Source organism: Podarcis pityusensis, assembly GCF_964106645.2.
Source record: "Podarcis pityusensis genome assembly, chromosome: 9".
Lineage (NCBI taxonomy): Eukaryota > Metazoa > Chordata > Lepidosauria > Squamata > Lacertidae > Podarcis > Podarcis pityusensis.
The window spans coordinates 77,776,714-77,795,244 of NC_138034.1; the positions used below are offsets into that span (position 1 = coordinate 77,776,714).

Sequence of the window (18,531 nt, forward strand, 5' to 3'; positions counted from 1 at the left end):
GACCTCTTTCCACATTGGGCCCCCTACTCCAGGTGAGGCCTGGCTAGAGGGAGGGAGCCGCACGGCCGCGGGGCCACTTTCAACTTGGCAGGGGGGCGAGGGATGGGGCCTGGCCGCGCTCAGCTTTCGTTGCCCTGCGGGTCTTGTCAGAACGCACGGATGTTGTGACTTGCCAGGATTTGCTCTCATAATGCAAGCAGGCAGGAAAGCAGCGAGCTGCTCTCTGGGACAGGATTTTACTCCCAGGGAACTCGGGGTTCTCCCGCTCACTCCTCAGCCCGACTTCTGCAAAGCCAGGGACTTTGCGGCCAAACATCAGGATGCCAAGAAAGCTAAGAAGCTGCCGGGTCGACCGCTGGTCCATCTGAGCTCAGCTCTGCCTGCACTGACTGGCAGCGGCTGCCCAGGGATTCATGCAGGGGGTCTTTCCGAGCCCTGCCCCCCGTGCAGATGCCGTTGGGGGCTGAGCCTGGGGCCGGCTGGAGCCTAGCCCTTCCCCCCCAGGGGGAGGCGCCTGGAGGCAGAGGAAAGTGGGTCACGCAGATTCTTACGGATTTATTCCTGAATCAACAGAAGCGCTGAGTGGCTGCAACGTCAGGAGTCTTTAATGTGGAAAACAGGTGATTTGAGAGATTGCGTGTGCTTCTCCAGCTTCCGTGTGACCCTGAGCGCAACGGGGCAGCCTGGGAACGCTGAAGCGCCTTTTGGGATTTCTGACCCTGCCGCCCAACCAGCTGCTTTCTCTTCCTCCAGCAGGAGCTTCTCCCATGAGCCAAAATGTCTACGGCCAGAGAGTTCCTGCAGGGAAGCAGGCAAGGCCTGGCGGGAGGCAATCGAGGCTCCTCCCTCCCTCCCCCCCCCCCGGAGCTCCCTCGTGCACCAGCCCCCCTGGGGAGAGTGTCGCGGCACGGCTGCCAATGTGCAGGGGGGCGTGAGGCACGTGTGGCCGAAGCCCCAAGGAGTTCGTGGTGCAAGTGGCGGCTTGTCCTTCCCAGGCCTGCCCTGCCCCGGCCCAGTCAAGGCTCAGAGGTCCTGTTCATGCAGGGCAGGGCAGGGACTTTCCAGCGGCGGCCCCCGTGCAGCCGCAGCGCCAGCCACTCCTGCTGCATGGGGCTGAGGTAGGTCTCGGGGCTGCAGCCGCCCCCTTGCATGCGGCTCAGCAGGTCGCCCGCCTGGCTCTCCAGCACGGCCCTCGCCTGCGTGGGCAGCCCTTCCAGGCTCTCCAGGCTGTTCAGGCTGCCTGGGCCGCCGTCCTGCGTGCGAATCCCGTCGTGGGAGCCTGGGGGGGGGAGGAAGAAGAGCGGCTGAGGAAGGAGACGGGGCCTGCCAGGGAGAGGAGCTGCTGGTCAGCGACCGCTCCACCTGGAGACTCTCCCTCTGTGATATTCCTTGCCACTGAGATGTGGCCCTTCTCTACTGAAACGTCCCAATCTGCAGCTGCTCAGTGGCAAGGAAAAGGCCCCTCTGCAGGCTCAGAGGCACTCTTTCCTTCGGAACTTCTCCGTCTGCTCCAGGACCGAGTCTCTGGGGCAATTTAGGACAGAACCCCCTTCCCACCCGGATCTCTTCCCAAGTCCGCTGGTCCTCTGTGGAGGGGATCTGGTCAGAGAGCCACTCTGCAAAGGCCTGGAGGGATTGGAGTGAGCAGAGTCCACTTCCAACAGCAGCCAACGCAAGGCCCAGTCGGCGCAGGGCACAGAGGTGGCGGCAGTGGCTTCTGCGGCGGCACGGATGTCGCCCTTTCAGAGCGCTCAAAGTGCCTCGCTTGCGTTCCCCAAGACTTCCAAACAACCCTCTCAAACAAGCCAGTCTCCTGTGGGGGCAGCTGAGGCGCCATTTGGCTTCCTGGGTCTCCCTCGGACTCTACAGACGCACCAGTTCTGCTGGCGGCTCAGAGGTAGACTGCCACTGAGCGCAGAGGCTCCATTTCCAGCTTTCCTGACCCTGGCCTTGAGGGGCAGAGGTTTCCCCCAGCCAAGGATGGGAGAGGGATACACCTTCCTCACCCGTAGACCCCCTGGGTTGATGCCAGGGCACCCCCACCCAGACCCCCACAGGCCCACTCACAGCACTTGTGGAAGGCATCCCAGGTGTGTGAGGGCAAGGAGGTCTTGGGGGGCTGCTGCAGGAGGCAGGCGATGGCGTTGTCCACTTGCTGGAAGACGCGGAGGGAGAGCACCAGCTGCTTGATCTCTGGAGACAGACCATAATCCTCCGACTGCAGCAGCTCACGCACCAGGTCAAAGTCCTGCTTCAGCTGGAGGGCACCCTGGAGGCTGGGGGGGGGGGGCAGAAGGCAAGGCTGGCTGTCAGAGGGGAGAAAGGGCAGCCCAGCCCAGCCTGCCACCCTCCTGGGGCAGCAGGGCCAGACCCCTCTCCCTCCGGGACGAATGCTCACCTGAACTTGATCTTCTGGGCCAGGATGTGGTCCATCCAGGCTTCCAAGAAGGCCGTCGTCACCTGGCTGAGCGCTGGTCCCTGGGCATCTTGAGGCAGGAGCTGGATGCCCAGCAAGACCTGGCCCAGGACGCTCTGGGCAGCAGCCGAGGCGTATTCGCTGGGGGAGGGCGGCAGCTCTGCAAGGGCAACGGGAGGACTTAAGGGGGCAAGGCCTGCAGGATCAGACCCAAGCAAGGCCTGCTGACTAGGCCAGGAGTTCCTGGACCCCACAGGGCCAACCAGATGACCCAGTGGGGAGCCCACAAACCGAACAAGGGCAGCAGGAGCAGAACTATGGAACACTAGTAGCCAGGAGGGCACTGCTCTGTGTCCTGCAGGCCTACCTGTTCGGAGGGTGAGGCGCCAGTGCTTGCCCAGGGGCATGGTTTGGCTAAAGATCTCCGCCGACATGCGCTTGCAGTCCAAGGAAAACAGGGTCAGCACTTGGTTCGCAAACAGCTGTGCAACAGAGGAGGAAAGGGGCCATGGGGCGGGTGGGAAACAAAGCCCCCAGTTGCCCCCAGCCATTTCTCCTGCGCAAGCCCCACTGAGGAGGTTGGAGGGCTGCCAGGGGGCAAGCAGAGGGCCTCTCACCGAAGCTGGGGAAGGCCCAGCCTGCTGTGTTCCAGGCCCCAGAGCTCAAAGCCAGCGTCAAGGTCAGCCAGGAGGATCCTAGAGGCTGCTGGGAGGAGAGTGGGGCAAGGCAGGCTGGGACCCCCGGCACTTACTTGGACACTGGAAGCTGTGGAGTGGATCTGCTGGCTCAGCTCCTGCTCCTGGCCAGAGAGGAGGGGGCTCTGCTGGTTCCTGCCCTCAGGAAAAGCCGTGCTCACCAGTGCAGACATCCTGGTGGCCTCTGCCTTCAGCAGCTGTAGGAAGGAGTCAGGAGGCCTCAGAGGAGCTCGTTCTGGCGCAATCCTCTCTCTGCACTGGCCAGGACTTTTCGCTCTTTCTCTGGCCAAGAGAGACACAGGCGATGCCCACAGCTGGACTGTGGGCTAAGCGGATGGCTTTGGGGATGGATCCTTGGCATTTTGCTCTCCTGCAGCGCCTGGCTGACCTCAGGAAGGAACCCCCCCCTCCCCGCCCACCACTCATGGTTCTACTTGCCTGCAAGTCCCCCTGGGTCACAAGGAGGAACTGGTTGAGGGACCAGGAAGCCAAGTACTGGTAAGCCTTGCTCATGACCCAGTAGCAGGAGGAGTGAGCGGTGGCCAGCGAGAGGGAGAGCAGCCGCAGGTGGAGGCCGGATGGGACAAGGCTGCCGGCTGCAAGGGGGAAAGGGCGTCAGTGGAGGAGGGAGGCGGGGCCCAGCTGTCCCTCCAATCTGCCCCACCGAGCGCAGCCCCCACTCACCTGTGCTGTCTGTGGGCTGGGAGTCCAGGCACTGCAGGCTGAAGGCCAAGGGCAGGTAGAGGCTCTGCAGGAGCTGAGCCGTCTGGCTGCAAGCCACCTCTGTGCTCTGGGCAGGCTTCCCCAAGCATTTGTCAGTGAGGCTGGAGCCCAGAGCCTGGCAGAAACCTGGGACGGAAAGGGAACAAGTTCGGATGGGGTCACTGAGCAGGCACTCCACAGGGACACGACTGAGGAGCTGCCTCCCAGCTGAAGTAATAACTTCACCCGTGGCTCCTCTAACTCTACTACTTGGTAGGTTACAGAAATTGTACTAACAGATTATCTGGAATCAATGCAACATCTCTTAAGTACTGCCAGAGTGATTATTTGTCAGAATTGAAGGGGGCGGGGATGAGAGCACCACCCAAGAGAGAATGGAAAACTAAAATCTGGGCACAGTACGTATGATGGAGCTTACGAAGACAGTGAGAACCAGAGAGGGCAGGCAACCCAATGTCTTCATTGAGAGACGGAGCCTTTTCATAACATATGGGAGGAATAAGGTACTGGAGAATGCAAACCCATTTCTGTTACTTGAAACTTTGTGATATTATGATGTTCAACTTTGTTACGGAAATCAGTTGCTATCTGTTGGGCTCTAGATATTCCCCTTCTACTCTACTCTTATTTCATTTTATTTGATATTTTATAATTTATTAATTTTTGTTGCAAAAAACAAAACAAAAAACAAAAAATCCCATCTGTTCTAAGATGAAACAGACTCCCTCAGAAGGGGGTAGACTCTCCTTCCTTGGAGGCTTTCATACAGAGGTTGGGGGGCCATCAGTCACTGATGCTTTAGTTCAGATTCCTGCATTGCAGAGGGCTGGGCTAAATGACCTTCGGGAGTCCCTCCCAACTCTGCAACTCTGTGATTCTGTCTCCTGCCCCAAGGCCGGCCCTTCACTCAGCCCTTGCCCCGCAGCCCCCACCTCTGCCAACAGTGACTGCCCTACCTTGGTCCCAGTACTGGAGGACATCCCGCGTAAGCAGGTGGAGCGCCAAGGCCTTCAGTTCCTCTGCGCTCTCCCGAGGCACACAGGCTGCAGAGACACAGAGGGAGCAAGGGAGCATGAGCCCCACGGGGACCAGACTGCCTGTTCCCCCCCAGAGTGGCAGGCAGGGACCCCTAGCCCAATTCCAGGGGGCTATGGATCCCGAGATGGAATGGGAGTCTCCCAGAGGCCATACCAAGGTGTTTAGGGACTGAGAAAAGAAAATCCAAGCGGCCCCTCATGTCCAAGTCGGCGGCCCTCCCTGCCTGCTGTGGCAGGGAGTTCCGCAGTTTGACTTACCCTGTGCCAGACCACGGCTCAGCCGCCGGGCCAAAGCAGCCGCTGCCCCCGGTTGGAAGTGCGCCAGGGGCGGGTGGAGCTCCAGCTGGTGGGCCAAGGAAGAGGCGGCCGCTCTCCACATCAGCGGGCAGTACCGGGCATAGAGCGCTGCAGCCGCCTCTGTGAAGGAGGTGTCCAGCCAACGCACAGACTTCCAGCTGGGCAGTGAGGCAGAGTCCGGCCCCTGAGGCAGGTCGGTCGGCTCCAAGCATTCGAGGGGCTTCTCCGGCTTGGGCCGGTTCAGGACGTGATGCCACAGGCTGTCCGTGGAAGCCACCAGCTCCCCCAGGACAACAAGGAGGCCCTCTTCCTCCTCGTGGGACAAGGCCTGCAGCTCCACTGAGAGGCTGGGAAGACCCTCGCCTGCCGGAGAGGCCTGGGGGGCCCTTTCCAGGAGCCCAGGCTTGGCGTCCCCACCCCAAGGCGCAGGCTCCAGACCCCCCCCTCGGAGGAGCAGCGGGTGCAGCCTCTGGGCGGCCCGCTTGCCCCTCTCTGCTGCCAGGATGCCCAAGATCCTCTCCAGGGGGAAGGCTGGGGAGCTGCTCGCTGTTCTCTGCAGGCCTGGCTTCCTGGCCTGCTGCTCCAGGAAGGCCTGCTGCAGCGCCTGGTCGTTCACCACCTGGTTGTAGATCTCCAGCCCCTGGAACAGGTCAGACAGCGGGGCAGCGGGCACGGGAAGGGCGTGGGCCAAGCTGCGCAGCAAGGCCTCGATGTGGCGCTCCAGGAGGCAGACGGCGTGCAGGGCCAGCAAGCAGAGGGCCCGCCTCATGTGCTGGACCACCTCGTGGCGCTGCAGCAGCATGTGGCGCAGCCAGGGGTCGCTGCGGATGCGCCGCTGCAGCCCCTCCCAGTGTGTGGCGTGGGTGCGCATCTCCTCGCACAGCCCCCGCAGCTGGCGGCCCCAGGTGGCGTCCGGCTGGCCGGCCAGCGGCAGCAGGGGCGGCAGGCAGCGCTCAGCGGCCATCAGGTGCTGCACGAAGGCCGAAGCCGCCTTGAGGCGGCGGCTGAAGTGGCGGGAGAGGCGGAGGTGGTGGCGGTGCTGCAGCAGAGCGTGGAGAGTGGCGCACTGGCGAGCCACGCTGCTCCGGGCCGCGTGGTAAGTAAAGGCGCCCCGGGCCGTGTCCGGGAGGGCTGGGCGCACGTGGGCCTGGAAGGTCTCCGTGCGGGGGTTCTCCATCACGCACAGGCAGCGGCTGAGCCCCAGGAAGCTGCGCTCCACCTGGGCCAGGCGGGCCAGGCCTCCGGGAGAGTCCTCCTCCTCGCTGTCGTAAGCGCTCTCGCTGGGGCGCGGGGGCAGCAGGCGCCACAGGCTGGGGTTGACGCAGTGGCGCAGGAGAGCCTCTGCCTTCTGGAAGGACTTGGCCAGTGGCGTCAGCGATCGGGAGCCTGCAAAGAGACAGGAGTCTGATGCCAACCCTTTGCGGCGGGGCTGCCTCAGCAGGCTGGCATCACCTGGGCAGCCACAGCCATGCCCTTCCCCTCCGTCCTGCCAAGGTCTGCCAGGAGGTCAGTCACCTCTGCTGCCCCTGCTGGGACCTGGTCTGCCTGCAGCAGGCTGCTAATTCCGAGGATTAAGTTGGCCTGCCTGGAGCAGCCGAGCAGCAGGAAGAAAGGACAAATGCAATTAAGGGATCTCCCAGAAGCAGGAGGGGGGCAGCGCAGGAGGGAGGCAGCGGGTTCCTCCCCACCCCACCCACCCCCCGCTTTCCAGAAGGGCTTCTGTGAGAAGGACATTCCAGTGCAAAACCACCAGTCACTTTCCTTACAGTCAAGCGAGGGTGGGAAGCACGACTGGGAGCGCACCAGTCCTCCTGAACAGAGCTTCCTTTGGGCACCATCTCTGCTGTGTGCAGTGGGCAGAGCAAGAAACAACTGGAAGCCTCTGGCAGGAACCAGAGGCCCCTACCTACCTGTGTCAGCTGCCTCCAGGTGTTCCCCTCCATCAGCTGGCAACACCTTCCTGGGCCCCACCAGGGAGCTGAGCGGTGGCAAGATGCCCCCCGAGGCCTGCGATACACGGGACATGAGGAACAGGAAGATGGTGTTCAAGCCCACAGCCTCGGCCTCAATCACCTGTGGAAAGACAGAAGGGTCAGCCCTTCAGAGAGGCAGCCTCACTGCACCCTGATCCCCCCAACTCTGGGCAATGTCTCTGGAAACCTTGCATGCTTCCTAGGACCAGAATCCGGGACCAGCCACGCTGGGTGAGTCTGAGCACCAGTGGCCAGGGGCAGCTACAGAGGGGCCTTTTCAGAACAGAGGCGTTTCACTGGCTGCCATTTGCTTCCAGACTTTGGCTCTGGGAATCTTCCAGAGTGGGTGCAGCCCTTAAGAGCTCAGCCACAGGATCAGGCCAAAGGGTGCCCATCTTTTGCAGAAAGCTGCTCTCAAAGCGGCAAGACGGAGGCTCCTTCCTGCCAGTCCCAGCAACGGGGGTTCAGAGGCATCCTGCCTCCCCCAGCATAGGCAGAGCCTGGCCATTGTGGCTGGTGGCCACTGACAGCTTTATCCTCGGCTACCAAAATGGGTAGCTAGCACTCAATCTTGCTGTTGCAAATTCCAACTGAAGGCAGATAGTCCTTAAGAGTCGTTTGGAAGCAATTCCACTTAATGGGATCTTGTAGAGCTTGAGTGTTCATTTTGCGCCTTGGTTTCCTTCCTTGAAGCCTTCGTTGAGGTATAATCTTGACAGCCACCGTCACTTGCCTACAAGCACTCCAACTGAAGAACAGCCTTGACCAAAGGTGTCACGGGCTTTGAAGATACTCGAACTCAGGACGAAAGGGAGAAACGAGCTACAAGAAAGGCATGTTTAGCAAAGCCACACCATGATCAACTCCTGCCCAGAAACCAATGTCCCCACTGTGGAAAGACGTGTGGGTCCAGAATTGGCCTCCACAGTCACTTACGGACACATTGTTAAAACTGTGTTTATGGAAGACAATCTTACTCGGCTACGAGGGATCGCAGAAGAAGAGGAAGAAGAGTTTTAACTCTGGACAGTGTGGAGAAGCCTGTCTTGAACCTTCCAACATTCAGTTTCTTTGGCTGGCCCTCCTTTCTAGTATGATGAAAGAGAAACTTCTCCTATCTGCTTTCTCCAAAATGTGCATAATTTCATACACCGTTATCACGTAGTCGTTTGCAAAATGCCGCAACCTTTATTCACAGTGAAATCGCTCCACCCCTTGATGATCTTGGCTGCCCTTTTCTGAAACTTTCCCAGCTCAAGAACAGCCAGAATTGCACACAGGTTGCACAACTGATTTGTATAAATGACATTATAGTATTGGCAGCTTTATTTGCAATCCCTTTCCTAATGACGCCTAGCTTGGAATTTGCCCTTTGCACGGTTGCCACACGCTGGCTCAACATCTTCCCTGAGCTGCCCACTGTAACCTCAAGGTCTCAGCCAGTCACCACCACTTCAGACCCCACAAGCACATCTGTGAAACTGGGATGTTAAAGCCTCACTGGATTAGTGACCTGGCCGTAGTCCTTGCTATTTTATCATTCACTCTGTTCCTATACAGTGGTACCTTGGTTCTCAAACTTAATCTGTTCCAGAGGTCTGTTCCAAAACCAAAGCGTTTCAAAACCAAGGTGCGCTTTCCCATAGAAAGTAATGCAAAACGGATTAATCCATTCCAGAATTCTAAAAACAACCCCTAAAACAGCAACGTAACATGAATTTTACTCTCTAACAAGACCATTGATCCATAAAATGAAGGCAATAATCAATGTACTGTACTATAAAATGAATAGGACAGTATTGCAGACGATAAAAATTAAAAAAAAAATTCTTACTTGACTGATGATAGTCACTGTTTGGATGGGGGCTTTTAGCCATTTCCGCCATCACACAATCAATAGTAGCTGAACTGGGTTCCACAGAGTCACAAAAACAAATTAACCGAAAGAGCCTCAAAAACAAAAACACAAAATGAATAGCAAAAACAAAAGCGCCAAATACAGTGCTACCTTGGTTCTCAAACTTAATCAGTTCCGAAAGTCTGTTTGACTTCCGAAATGTTTGGAAACAAAGGCACAACTTCTGATTGGTGCAGGCACCCAGAAACAGTAGCCGGCAGCCGCATCGGACGTTCGGCTTCTGAAAAACGTTCAAAAACCAGAACACTTACTTCCGTGTTTTCGGTGTTTGGGAACCAAGACGTTTGAGAACCAAGGTACCACTGTAGCTGTCTCAATCTGCCTGTGAAATATATATAAAAAATTAAAAAATTGTCCAGTAGCACCTTAGAGACTACCTAAGTTTGTTCTTGGTATAAGCTTCCGTGTGCATGCACACTTCTTCAGATACATGGAAACAGAAGTGAAACGGAAGAGCCTGTGAAACTTCACTGATAGTTTACATTGCTGGTTTGTTGTACGCCACTTTCATTTCTTTAAGCAGTCTACCTGAACTTGAAATAATTTACAAAACGAGGCTTATTTTTTAAAGACACCTTGATGCTGAGCCTCCTGGAATAGTGGCCTTGGGGGTGGGTAGAAATCCCCACTTACTGCAGGCTTGGGACCCCGCAAGTGGCTGCCCAGGCTTCCCCCTGCTCCGTGCCCTGCAGAGAAGGACCTCAGAAAAGCCTGCAGGATGAGGCCAAAGGGGTCCAGCCTCCTGTTCTGGGTTCCAGGTGCCCCTTTGGGGAAACCTGCGCGCAGGATCCAAGCCCAAGAAAGAGCAACCCTCTTCCCACCTGCGCCTCCCTGCCACTGGGATCCAGAAGCCTCGCTGCCTCCGCTGTACTTGTCCTGTCCTCTTTCTGTTTTCCCTTAATTTTTACATTCATTTTCCATGACTAAAACCCAACAAAATCCACATTTTGTCAATCTCTAATTACAATTCACATTGCAATATGTTGTTGTTTAGTCATGTCCGCCTCTTCGTGACCCCCTGGACCAGAGCACGCCAGGCACTCCTGTCTTCCACTGCCTCCCGCAGTTTGGTCAAACTCATGCTGGTAGCTTCGAGAACACTGTCCAACCATCTCGTCCTCTGTCGTCCCCTTCTCCTTGTGCCCTCCATCTTTCCCAACATCAGGGTCTTTTCCAGGGAGTCTTCTCTTCTCATGAAGTGGCCAAAGTCTTGGAGCCTCAGCTTCAGGATCTGTCCTTCCAGTGAGCACTCAGGGCTGATTTCCTTCAGAATGGAGAGGTTTGATCTTCTTGCAGTCCATGGGACTCTCAAGAGTCTCCTCCAGCACCAGAATTCAAAAGCATCCATTCTTCGGCGATCAGCCTTCTTTATGGTCCAGCTCTCACTTCCATACATCACTACTGGGAAAACCATAGCTTTAACTATCCGGACCTTTGTTGGCAAGGTGACGTCTCTGCTTTTTAATATGCTTTCTAGGTTTGCCATTGCTTTTCTCCCAAGGAGCAGGTGTCTTTTAATTTCGTGGCTGCTGTCACCATCTGCAGTGATCATGGAGCCCAAGAAAGTAAAATCTCTCACTGCCTCCCTTTCTTCCCCTTCTATTTGCCAGGAGGTGATGGGACCAGTGGCCACGATCTTCGTTTTTTTGATGTTGAGCTTCAGACCATATTTTGCGCTCTCCTCTTTCACCCTCATTTAACTTATATGCAGAATTCATCATGTGAAAGGCTGGGCTGGATGAATCCCAAACCAGAATTAAGATCGCCGGAAGAAATATCAACAACCTCAGATATGCAGATGACACAACCTTGATGGCGGAAAGTGAGGAGGAATTAAAGAACCTTTTAATGAGGGTGAAAGAGGAGAGCGCAAAATATGGTCTGAAGCTCCACATCAACCTCTTCCCAAGCCATCTCGCTTGGCGGCTCTTGCTGCCTCCTGTGGCGGGGAGTTCCGCAGGTCAACCCCGCGCTGCCCTGATGCCGCCGCCGCCGCCCCCCTCGCGCCCGCTTCTCTCCTCCAGAGGAGGCTCCGCCCCGCGCGAGGGCCCCGAAGGCCCAGAGGAGCGCGCGACCCGCGACACGCAAGTTTGTCTGCATTCACACGTGCAAGCCAGCTCAACGGGCCAGGCCGGCTCTCGTCGTCGCCGCGGCCCCCGGAGCGGCCCCCTGCCCGGCCCCACGGCCCTTTCCGCTCCCTACCGGCCTGCCTGCCTCCCTCCGAGAAGCCGCCGTTGGAGCCGCTGCCTCGGCGCCGGGCAACCGAGCGGCCCTGAGGGAACCGAGCGGCGGGCCAATGGGAGCGCGCGCAGGAGTCACGTGGAAAGGGAGCCGCTCGCCCCCGAGCCCTGCAGTTCCCCGAGGCGCCTGCAGGAGGCGCAGCGCGAAAGGGAGGCCTGGTCCACCCAGGCAGCGGGCGGGGGGGGCGAGAAGGAATGGGCTGTACCATGGCAGGCGGGAGGGGGGCACAGGGATGCCCAGAAGATGCTGCGGGTCCCAAGAAGATGCTTCTTTCCCCCCCATGCTTTCCCGGGGGGGGGGGGGGAGCATGTAGAGGCAGCAGAGTGTGGAGCAGCAGCGAAGAGGCCCGGGTTCAAAAAACCCTGAGCCTCCCTTAGGCTTGCCTACCTCACAGGGTTGTTGAGAGCAGGGCGGGATTTAGGCATAGCTGTCAACTTTTCCCTTTTCTCGCAAGGAATCCTATTCGGAATAAAGGAATTTCCCTTTAAAAAAGGGAAACGTTGACAGCTGTGGACAGCTCCTGAAGGTAACGGGGCCCTTTCTATGTCCAGCTGTCCTTCATCAACAACAAATTGTTGCTGTTTTTTGTGTTGAATAGATGCTCTATGGTAATTGATGGACCTCACAGGTATTGCAAGCCATTTGCACATGTTGCCCTGCAACCAGTCCAGGCAGAATGTTGTTATCATTTAGTCGTGTCCGCCTCTTCGTGACCCCCTGGACCAGAGCATGCCAGGCACTCCTGTCTTCCACTGCCTCCCGCAGTTTGGTCAGACTCATGCTGGTAGCTTCGAGAACACTGTCCCACCATCTCGTCCTCTGTCGTCCCCTTCTCCTTGTGCCCTCCATCTTTCCCAACATCAGGGAGTCTTCTCTTCGCATGAGGTGGCCAAAGTCTTGGAGCCTCAGCTTCAGGATCTCTCCTTCCAGTGAGCACTCAGGGCTGATTTCCTTCAGAATGGAGAGGTTGGATCTTCTTGCTGTCCATGGGACTCTCAAGAGTCTCCTCCAGCACCAGAATTCAAAAGCATCCATTCTTCGGTGATCAGCCTTCTTTATGGTCCAGCTCTCACTTCCATACATCACCACTGGGAAAACCATGGCTTTAACTATATGGACATTATACGGAATGTCGGCACCCTATATATAGAAAGGAGCAAACCAGGGATATTTTAGGGAGCAGGCTAGCAGGTGGGGCCCATGACTTACATCACAGGAGCCCCAAGAGAGTGGGGCCCTAAGCTAGAGCTTGTTTAGCTTATATATAATTCCGGCACTGGTTGTGAGCACAAGAGAGGGACGAACCGGGTGTGTCCTCCTTGAGCTGCTTCAAAGCCTCCACAGGCTGCAAGGGCAGACCAGGACTGGGCCCAAGGAGAGTGGCCAGGAAGGGCACAGCCAGGGCTTTGGGTGCTGATTCTGACACCCTCACTATGGAGAGCCATAGTGCCAATTGCCTTCTCAATCCAGCCCGCAGACGGTCTGGGAATCAGCATGTTTTTACATGAGTAGAATGTGTGCTTTTATTTAAAATGCATCTCTGGGTTATTTGTGGGGCATAGGAATTCGTTCTTTTTTTCTTTTTCCTTCAAAATATAGTCTGGCCTTGTAAATGAAGAAAATATTTAAGAAAAATACATTTTTAAAAAATATATAGTCTGGCCCACCACATGATCTGAGGGATGGTGGACTGGCCCATGGCTGAAAAAGGTTGCTGACCCCTGTCTTAAGGGGTATCTGTGTGAGCCTGTGACCTGGATTCAGTATTTACCATCACAAAGGAATTGCCAGGCTGCCCAAATAATGTAATCAGTGATCATTCTCAGGTACCTTGGCAGGCAGGTTTTCTGCTGTAGACCGCCTCTTCTGTGATGTATGCATGATGTATTGGGGGGGGGGGTCTTGGGCTGCAGGGTGGCAATTTCAAAAGTCTATATAAGGCCTTGCACACCCCTTGTTCTGGATCCCTCCTGCATGTGGCTGTGAGCACCCTGTTGCAACAGTTTAATAAAGATCAGGCTTACGAGCTGTTTTGCTTCTCAATATTGTCTGGTTGGCTTCTGTTATTTTCTCCTGCCGATAGAGAACCTACAAAAGGCTCTTGGGTACCCCATAAGGGAAAAGGAGCAGTTTTATCTTATAACAGGGTTAAGTCAGGACCCGACCTGCCCTGCCCGCCTTGCGTGTCTCTGCTTCTAACCCTCTAGTTTTACGCCTCTTTCCTTCACAAAGTGCATAATCCTCATTAACCACCAAATCCCCAGAAAGGCAGGTCCCAGCCGTGACTGGAGCACATTGCTCCAGCCGGGGAAGTGAGCTCCCACAGAAAAGCCCAGGGTTCCCCCCAAAACCGGCCAGTTACTTCCAACTAGCCTTGGCACCCTTTGGGCCCGGAGGGGCTCCGCCGCCCCCTTTGCTTTGCTTTGCTGGGGGTCCGTGAGTCTGCACTTGGGGTGCAAATCCTAGCAAGAGCAGCACCAGCATCTCACCTTTAATAATGCTTAAAGGTTGTAATAATAAAATTTAAGGTCTTATATATATAATAAAAGTTCATAAATGTACCAACCAAGCGCGTACATAGATCAGCACAGGAAGACCGACCTGAAACCATTTTGACTTCCAAACTGACCAAATGTTTTCCCTGCAAGGAGGGAGGGGGTGAGGAATTGGGAAATCACCATCTCAAAGGAATGGCCAGACTACCAGGAAAGGAATTCAGATAAGGCATTATCAGATAACCTGGCAGACAGGAAAAACAACAACATTCACATTTCTGTTGTAGACCACCTTTTCCGTGATGTAGGTATGATGTATCTGGGGGGTAGTCTTGGGTTACACCCCTTCTGTGATGTATGTCTGATGTATGGAGGGGTGGTCTTGAGCTCCAGGGCAGGCAATTAAAAATGTCTATATAAGGGCTTGCACACCTTTGTTCTGGGTCCTCCTCCTTTCCTGCGTGTGGCTGTGAGGACCCTGTTGCAACAGTTCAATAAAGATCAGGCTTACGAGCTGCTTTGCTTCGCAATATTCTCTGGTTGGCCTCTGTTCTTTTCTCCTGCCGATAGAGAACCTACAACGGACTCTACAAGGGTTCTTGTGTCCCCCATAAGGGAATGAGGGCAGATTTTGTGTACAACAAGGTACAAGAGAGCCCCTTGCAGAGCCTGATTCTCCCCCTCCCCGCCCTTTGCCTCTCTGGCTTACCTGCCTGCCTGCCTCTGCCAGCCTTTCCCTCTGTCCTTAGAATCATAGTGCTGGAAGAGACCCAAAGGGTCATCTAGACCAACCCCCTGCAACGCAGGAACCGCAGCCCACCATAACTAATCATAACAATAATTTTATTATTGACACCCTGCCCATCTCACTGGGTTGCCCCAGCCGCTCTGTGCAGCTTCCAACATGGTAAAAACACAGCAGACGTCAAACATTCAAAACTTCCCTACACAGGGCTGCTGTCAAACACCTTTGGAAAGTTGTGCAGTTGTTTTATCCGTTTGGCATCTGAGCTGCATGTGTTCCCGGGGTTTCTGTTTATGCGCAGCCCAGACTGCTATCACTAGGCACAGAGGCTAGTCTCTGAGCGCAAACACGCTTGGGACCTGATCCTGCCCTTCTCTTTACCGCAACATGTTCCCTTCCGTCTGTGCGATCACAGCTTCCCGCAGCCAGAGCAGAGTCCGACTCCTCCCGGTCTGCCAGCCACACCTTTCTCACCTGGGACCGCCACCCTGAAGGGAGAGAGTTCCTCCTGAACTCTGCATCCCCCACCTCCAGCTTCCCAGGGACCACTGCAGGCCTTACCTCCATGGCGGGCTCCTGGCGGCTCCTGGCCAAGGCATCCTCTTCCTCATCCTCCATGGTGGCCGGGACAAGTGTGACAAGAAGGAAATGAGCTTATGGACTTCCCGGCTGGTGGTGGCCTTAATCCAGGATGGACAACACTCATTGGCTTAGGGATTTCAGTCCACTCCTGGAGGAAGGGGGGAGAGGAGGTCCACCGCCCGGCCCTTTCCCAGGACAGCCGCCCTGGAATGCCACTAGAACCACAGAATGGGAGAAGTGGAAGGGACCCAACAGGTCATCTAGTCCAACCCCCTGCAACACAGGAAACCTAGCCCCATGGTTTAATGGGTTGTGGTTTTCGATGTGCATTTCTGTTCTGGCTAACTGCAAGGCTTTCTTTTTGGCTCTTCCCAAAGCAGGTTTCAGAGCCTGGCTGCTGCTGGATCAAGCCAAAGGGGGCTCATCTAGTCCAGCACCCTTTTCTCAAACAGATGCCCCCAAGGGAGCCCACAAGCAGGACCTGGCTGCAGCAGCAGCAACTCTCCCCACAGTAACTGGTGTTCAGAGGCATCGTGCGGCAGATCCCAGTCCCTGAACTGCCTTTGAACAACTGAGGCAGAGAGCACTGATAAGAGGTGAAACTCAAAGTCTCATAGACAAAATAAAAACTGGCAAATCGCCGGGTCTGGATGGAATCCACCGTAGAGTTCCCAAACATCTTGAAGGTCTGATCGTCTAATGAAAGGGCTGGAAAGTAGCCAATGTAGCACCAGTTTTTAAAATGGGATGGGGTGGAACCTGGGAAATTGCAGGCTGCTTAGCTTAATTTCAGTCTTGGAAAAACAGGCAGAAAGTATTGCTGAAGATAAAATAAGCAAGCAAGCAGATAGAAGAACAAGCCCTACTGTGAAGCAGAGCTAGCATGGCTTCTGCAAATGCAAGTCCTGTCTTATGAACCTTTCGTTGAGAGTGTCAGAAAGTATAAAGATAGAGGTGATCTGGTTAACATGGTGTGTTTCTAAAACTTTTTGACCTCTCAGTTCTGCTGAACGTGCAAGGGCCAGGAGGCCAACTTTGACACCTGAGAGCACAAAAAGGCAAACAAAACAAACTGCATTTTTACAGTCATTTTTGGACCTTCCTGCTGAGTGAAAATCATAGAACACTATTGAGAAAATGTTTCTCCCAAAGTGCTAAAATGCCACAAGTAATTTTGTAAGAGAATGCAACATGTGCTATTTTATTGTAGCTATGTGCACAGCTACACTTGCGGATAGCCTTAAGAGGCCTGACGTGCAGGTCTCTTCAGATTTACACAAAGAGGGATGCGGGTGGCGCTATGGGTTAAACCACAGAGCTAGGACTTGCCAATCAGAAGGTTGGCGGTTCGAATCCCTGCGACGGGGTGAGCTCCCGTTGCTCGGTCCCTGCTCCTGCCAACCTAGCAGTTCAAAAGCGCATCAAAGTGCAAGTAGATAAATAGGTACCGCTCCGGCAGGAAGGTAAACGGCGTTTCCGTGCGCTGCTCTGGTTCACTAGAAGCGGCTTAGTCATGCTGGCCACATGACCCGGAAGCTGTACGCCGGCTCCCTCGGCCAGTAAAGCAAGATGAGCGCCACAACCCCAGAGTTGGCCACAACTGGACCTAATGGTCAGGGGTCCCTTTACCTTTACCTTTATCCATTTACAACATTCCAGGTTATTATTTGTGGGGCAAACAATTTAATTAAAATTATAGCCCCAGAGGGGAGATCAGTATAGGAATTCTAAGGTCAAACACACATGCATACAAGGCAAACACACATACATAATTATAGTGTCTGAAACAGTACAGGAGAGCAATCCTGAAGCCATTTTGACTCTCCCAAATTGACCTCAAATATTTCTCTGCAAGGAGGAAGGAAATGGTAAAAGCTTTCCAATTGTCTCCGGATTGTAGAGGCTTGCACCTCTCTGCAAATACAGTTTGGCAGGTATCTGTTAAGCTGAGCACACTATCACTATGCGTAAGAGATTCAGGAACTAAGTATTGGCATTACGGGACGCGGGTGGCACTGTGGTCTAAACCACTGAGCCTCTTTGGCTTGCCGATCAGAAGGTCGGCGGTTCAAATCCCCGCGACGGGGTGAGCTCCCGTTGCTCGGTCCCTGTTCCTACCAACCTAGCAGTTTGAAAGCACATCAAAGTGCAAGTAGATAAATAGGTACCACTTCGGCGGGAAGGTAAACGCTGTTTCCGTGTGCTGCTCTGGTTTGCCAGAAGTGGCTTAGTATTGCTGCCCGCATGACACAGAAAAACTGTCTGCGGACAAACGTTGGCTCCCTCGGCCAGTAAAGCGAGATGAGCACTGCAACCCCAGTCGTCCGCAACTGGACCTAATGGTCAGGGGTCCCTTTACCTTTACCTTTAAGGCATTATCATGTATCCTGGCAGACAGGAGAGAAGTAACACACTCAAATTTCTGCTGGGGACCACCTCTTCCTGTGATGTATGTATGTTGTTTTTTTGGGGGGGGTCTTGAGCTACAGGGGAGGCAATTTCAAAAGTATGCACGGCCCAGAACTGTTGCAACAGTCCCCCCCCCCCCCGCGCTCACCCCACACAGGGAGGGAGGAGGAACCCAGAACATTGGTGTGCAAGCTCTTATATAGACTTTTGAAATTGCCACCCTGTAGCTCAAGACCAATGGGACACGGGTGGTGCTGTGGTCTAAACCACTGAACCTTGGGCTTGCCCATCAGAAAGTTGGCGGTTCGAATCCCCGCAATGTGAGCTCCTGCTGCTGTGTCCCAGCTCTTGCCTGTGGACAAATGCTGGCTCCTTCGGCCAGTAAAGTGAGATGAGTGCAGCAACCCGAGTTGTCCGCGACTGGACTTAACTGTCAGGGGTTCTTTACCTTTTACCTTTTTTTTTTAGCTCAAGACCACCCCCCAAAACATCATACATACATCATAGAAGGAGGTGGTCCCCAGCAGAAATACTGTATTTTTCGCCCTATAGGACGCACTTTTCCCCCTCCAAAAATGAAGGGGAAATGTGTGTGCGTCCTATGGGGCGAATGCAGGCTTTCGCTGAAGCCTGGAGAGCAAGAGGGGTCGGTGCGCACCTACCCCTCTCGCTCTCCAGGCTTCGCGCAGCTCTCCGCAAGGCGCGGGAGCCCAGCGCCGGGCTCCCACGGCTTGCGGAGAGTTGCCTGTTCTGGGGGCTGGGGGGGGGGAATAATTTTTTCCCCTTTATTTTCCCCCCAAAAAACCTAGGTGCGCCTTATGGGATGGTGCGTCCTATAGGGCGAAAAATACGGTACATCACAGGGGGCCGTTTACAGCGGAAAACCTGTCTGTCAGGATACTTGATAATGGTCATCTAGGCATACTGGCCTTTCCTTTTGAGATGCTAAATACAGTGGTACCTCAGTTTACATATGCTTCAGGTTACAGACTCCGCTAAC

General features: G+C 55.0%; 1 protein-coding gene across 1 annotated transcript; it reads right to left on the reverse strand.

Annotated features, from left to right (window-relative positions):
* Positions 1–583: 583 nt before the first annotated feature.
* CCDC142 (coiled-coil domain containing 142) lies at positions 584–11,362 on the reverse strand. Its single transcript, XM_081020770.1, has 11 exons — positions 11,262–11,362; positions 7,079–7,241; positions 5,130–6,554; positions 4,791–4,877; positions 3,796–3,960; positions 3,550–3,707; positions 3,168–3,308; positions 2,784–2,898; positions 2,399–2,576; positions 2,068–2,276; positions 584–1,279 (listed from the first exon to the last, which is right to left on the reverse strand). Exons 2-11 carry the CDS (start codon positions 7,191–7,193, stop codon positions 1,017–1,019), a joined length of 2,856 nt encoding a protein of 951 aa, XP_080876896.1. The 5' UTR covers positions 7,194–7,241; positions 11,262–11,362; the 3' UTR covers positions 584–1,016.
* Positions 11,363–18,531: the final 7,169 nt, after the last annotated feature.

Coding starts and splice junctions, on each gene's coding strand:
- CCDC142 (XM_081020770.1), bottom strand. CDS start 7,193: ATGTCCCGTGTATCGCAGGCCTCGGGGGGCATCTTGCCACCGCTCAGC. Junction 6,555..7,078: donor CCTGGAGGCAGCTGACACAG/GTAGGTAGGGGC, acceptor GTCTCTTTGCAG/GCTCCCGATCGCTGACGCCA. Junction 2,899..3,167: donor CCACAGCTTCCAGTGTCCAA/GTAAGTGCCGGG, acceptor TCTGTTGCACAG/CTGTTTGCGAACCAAGTGCT.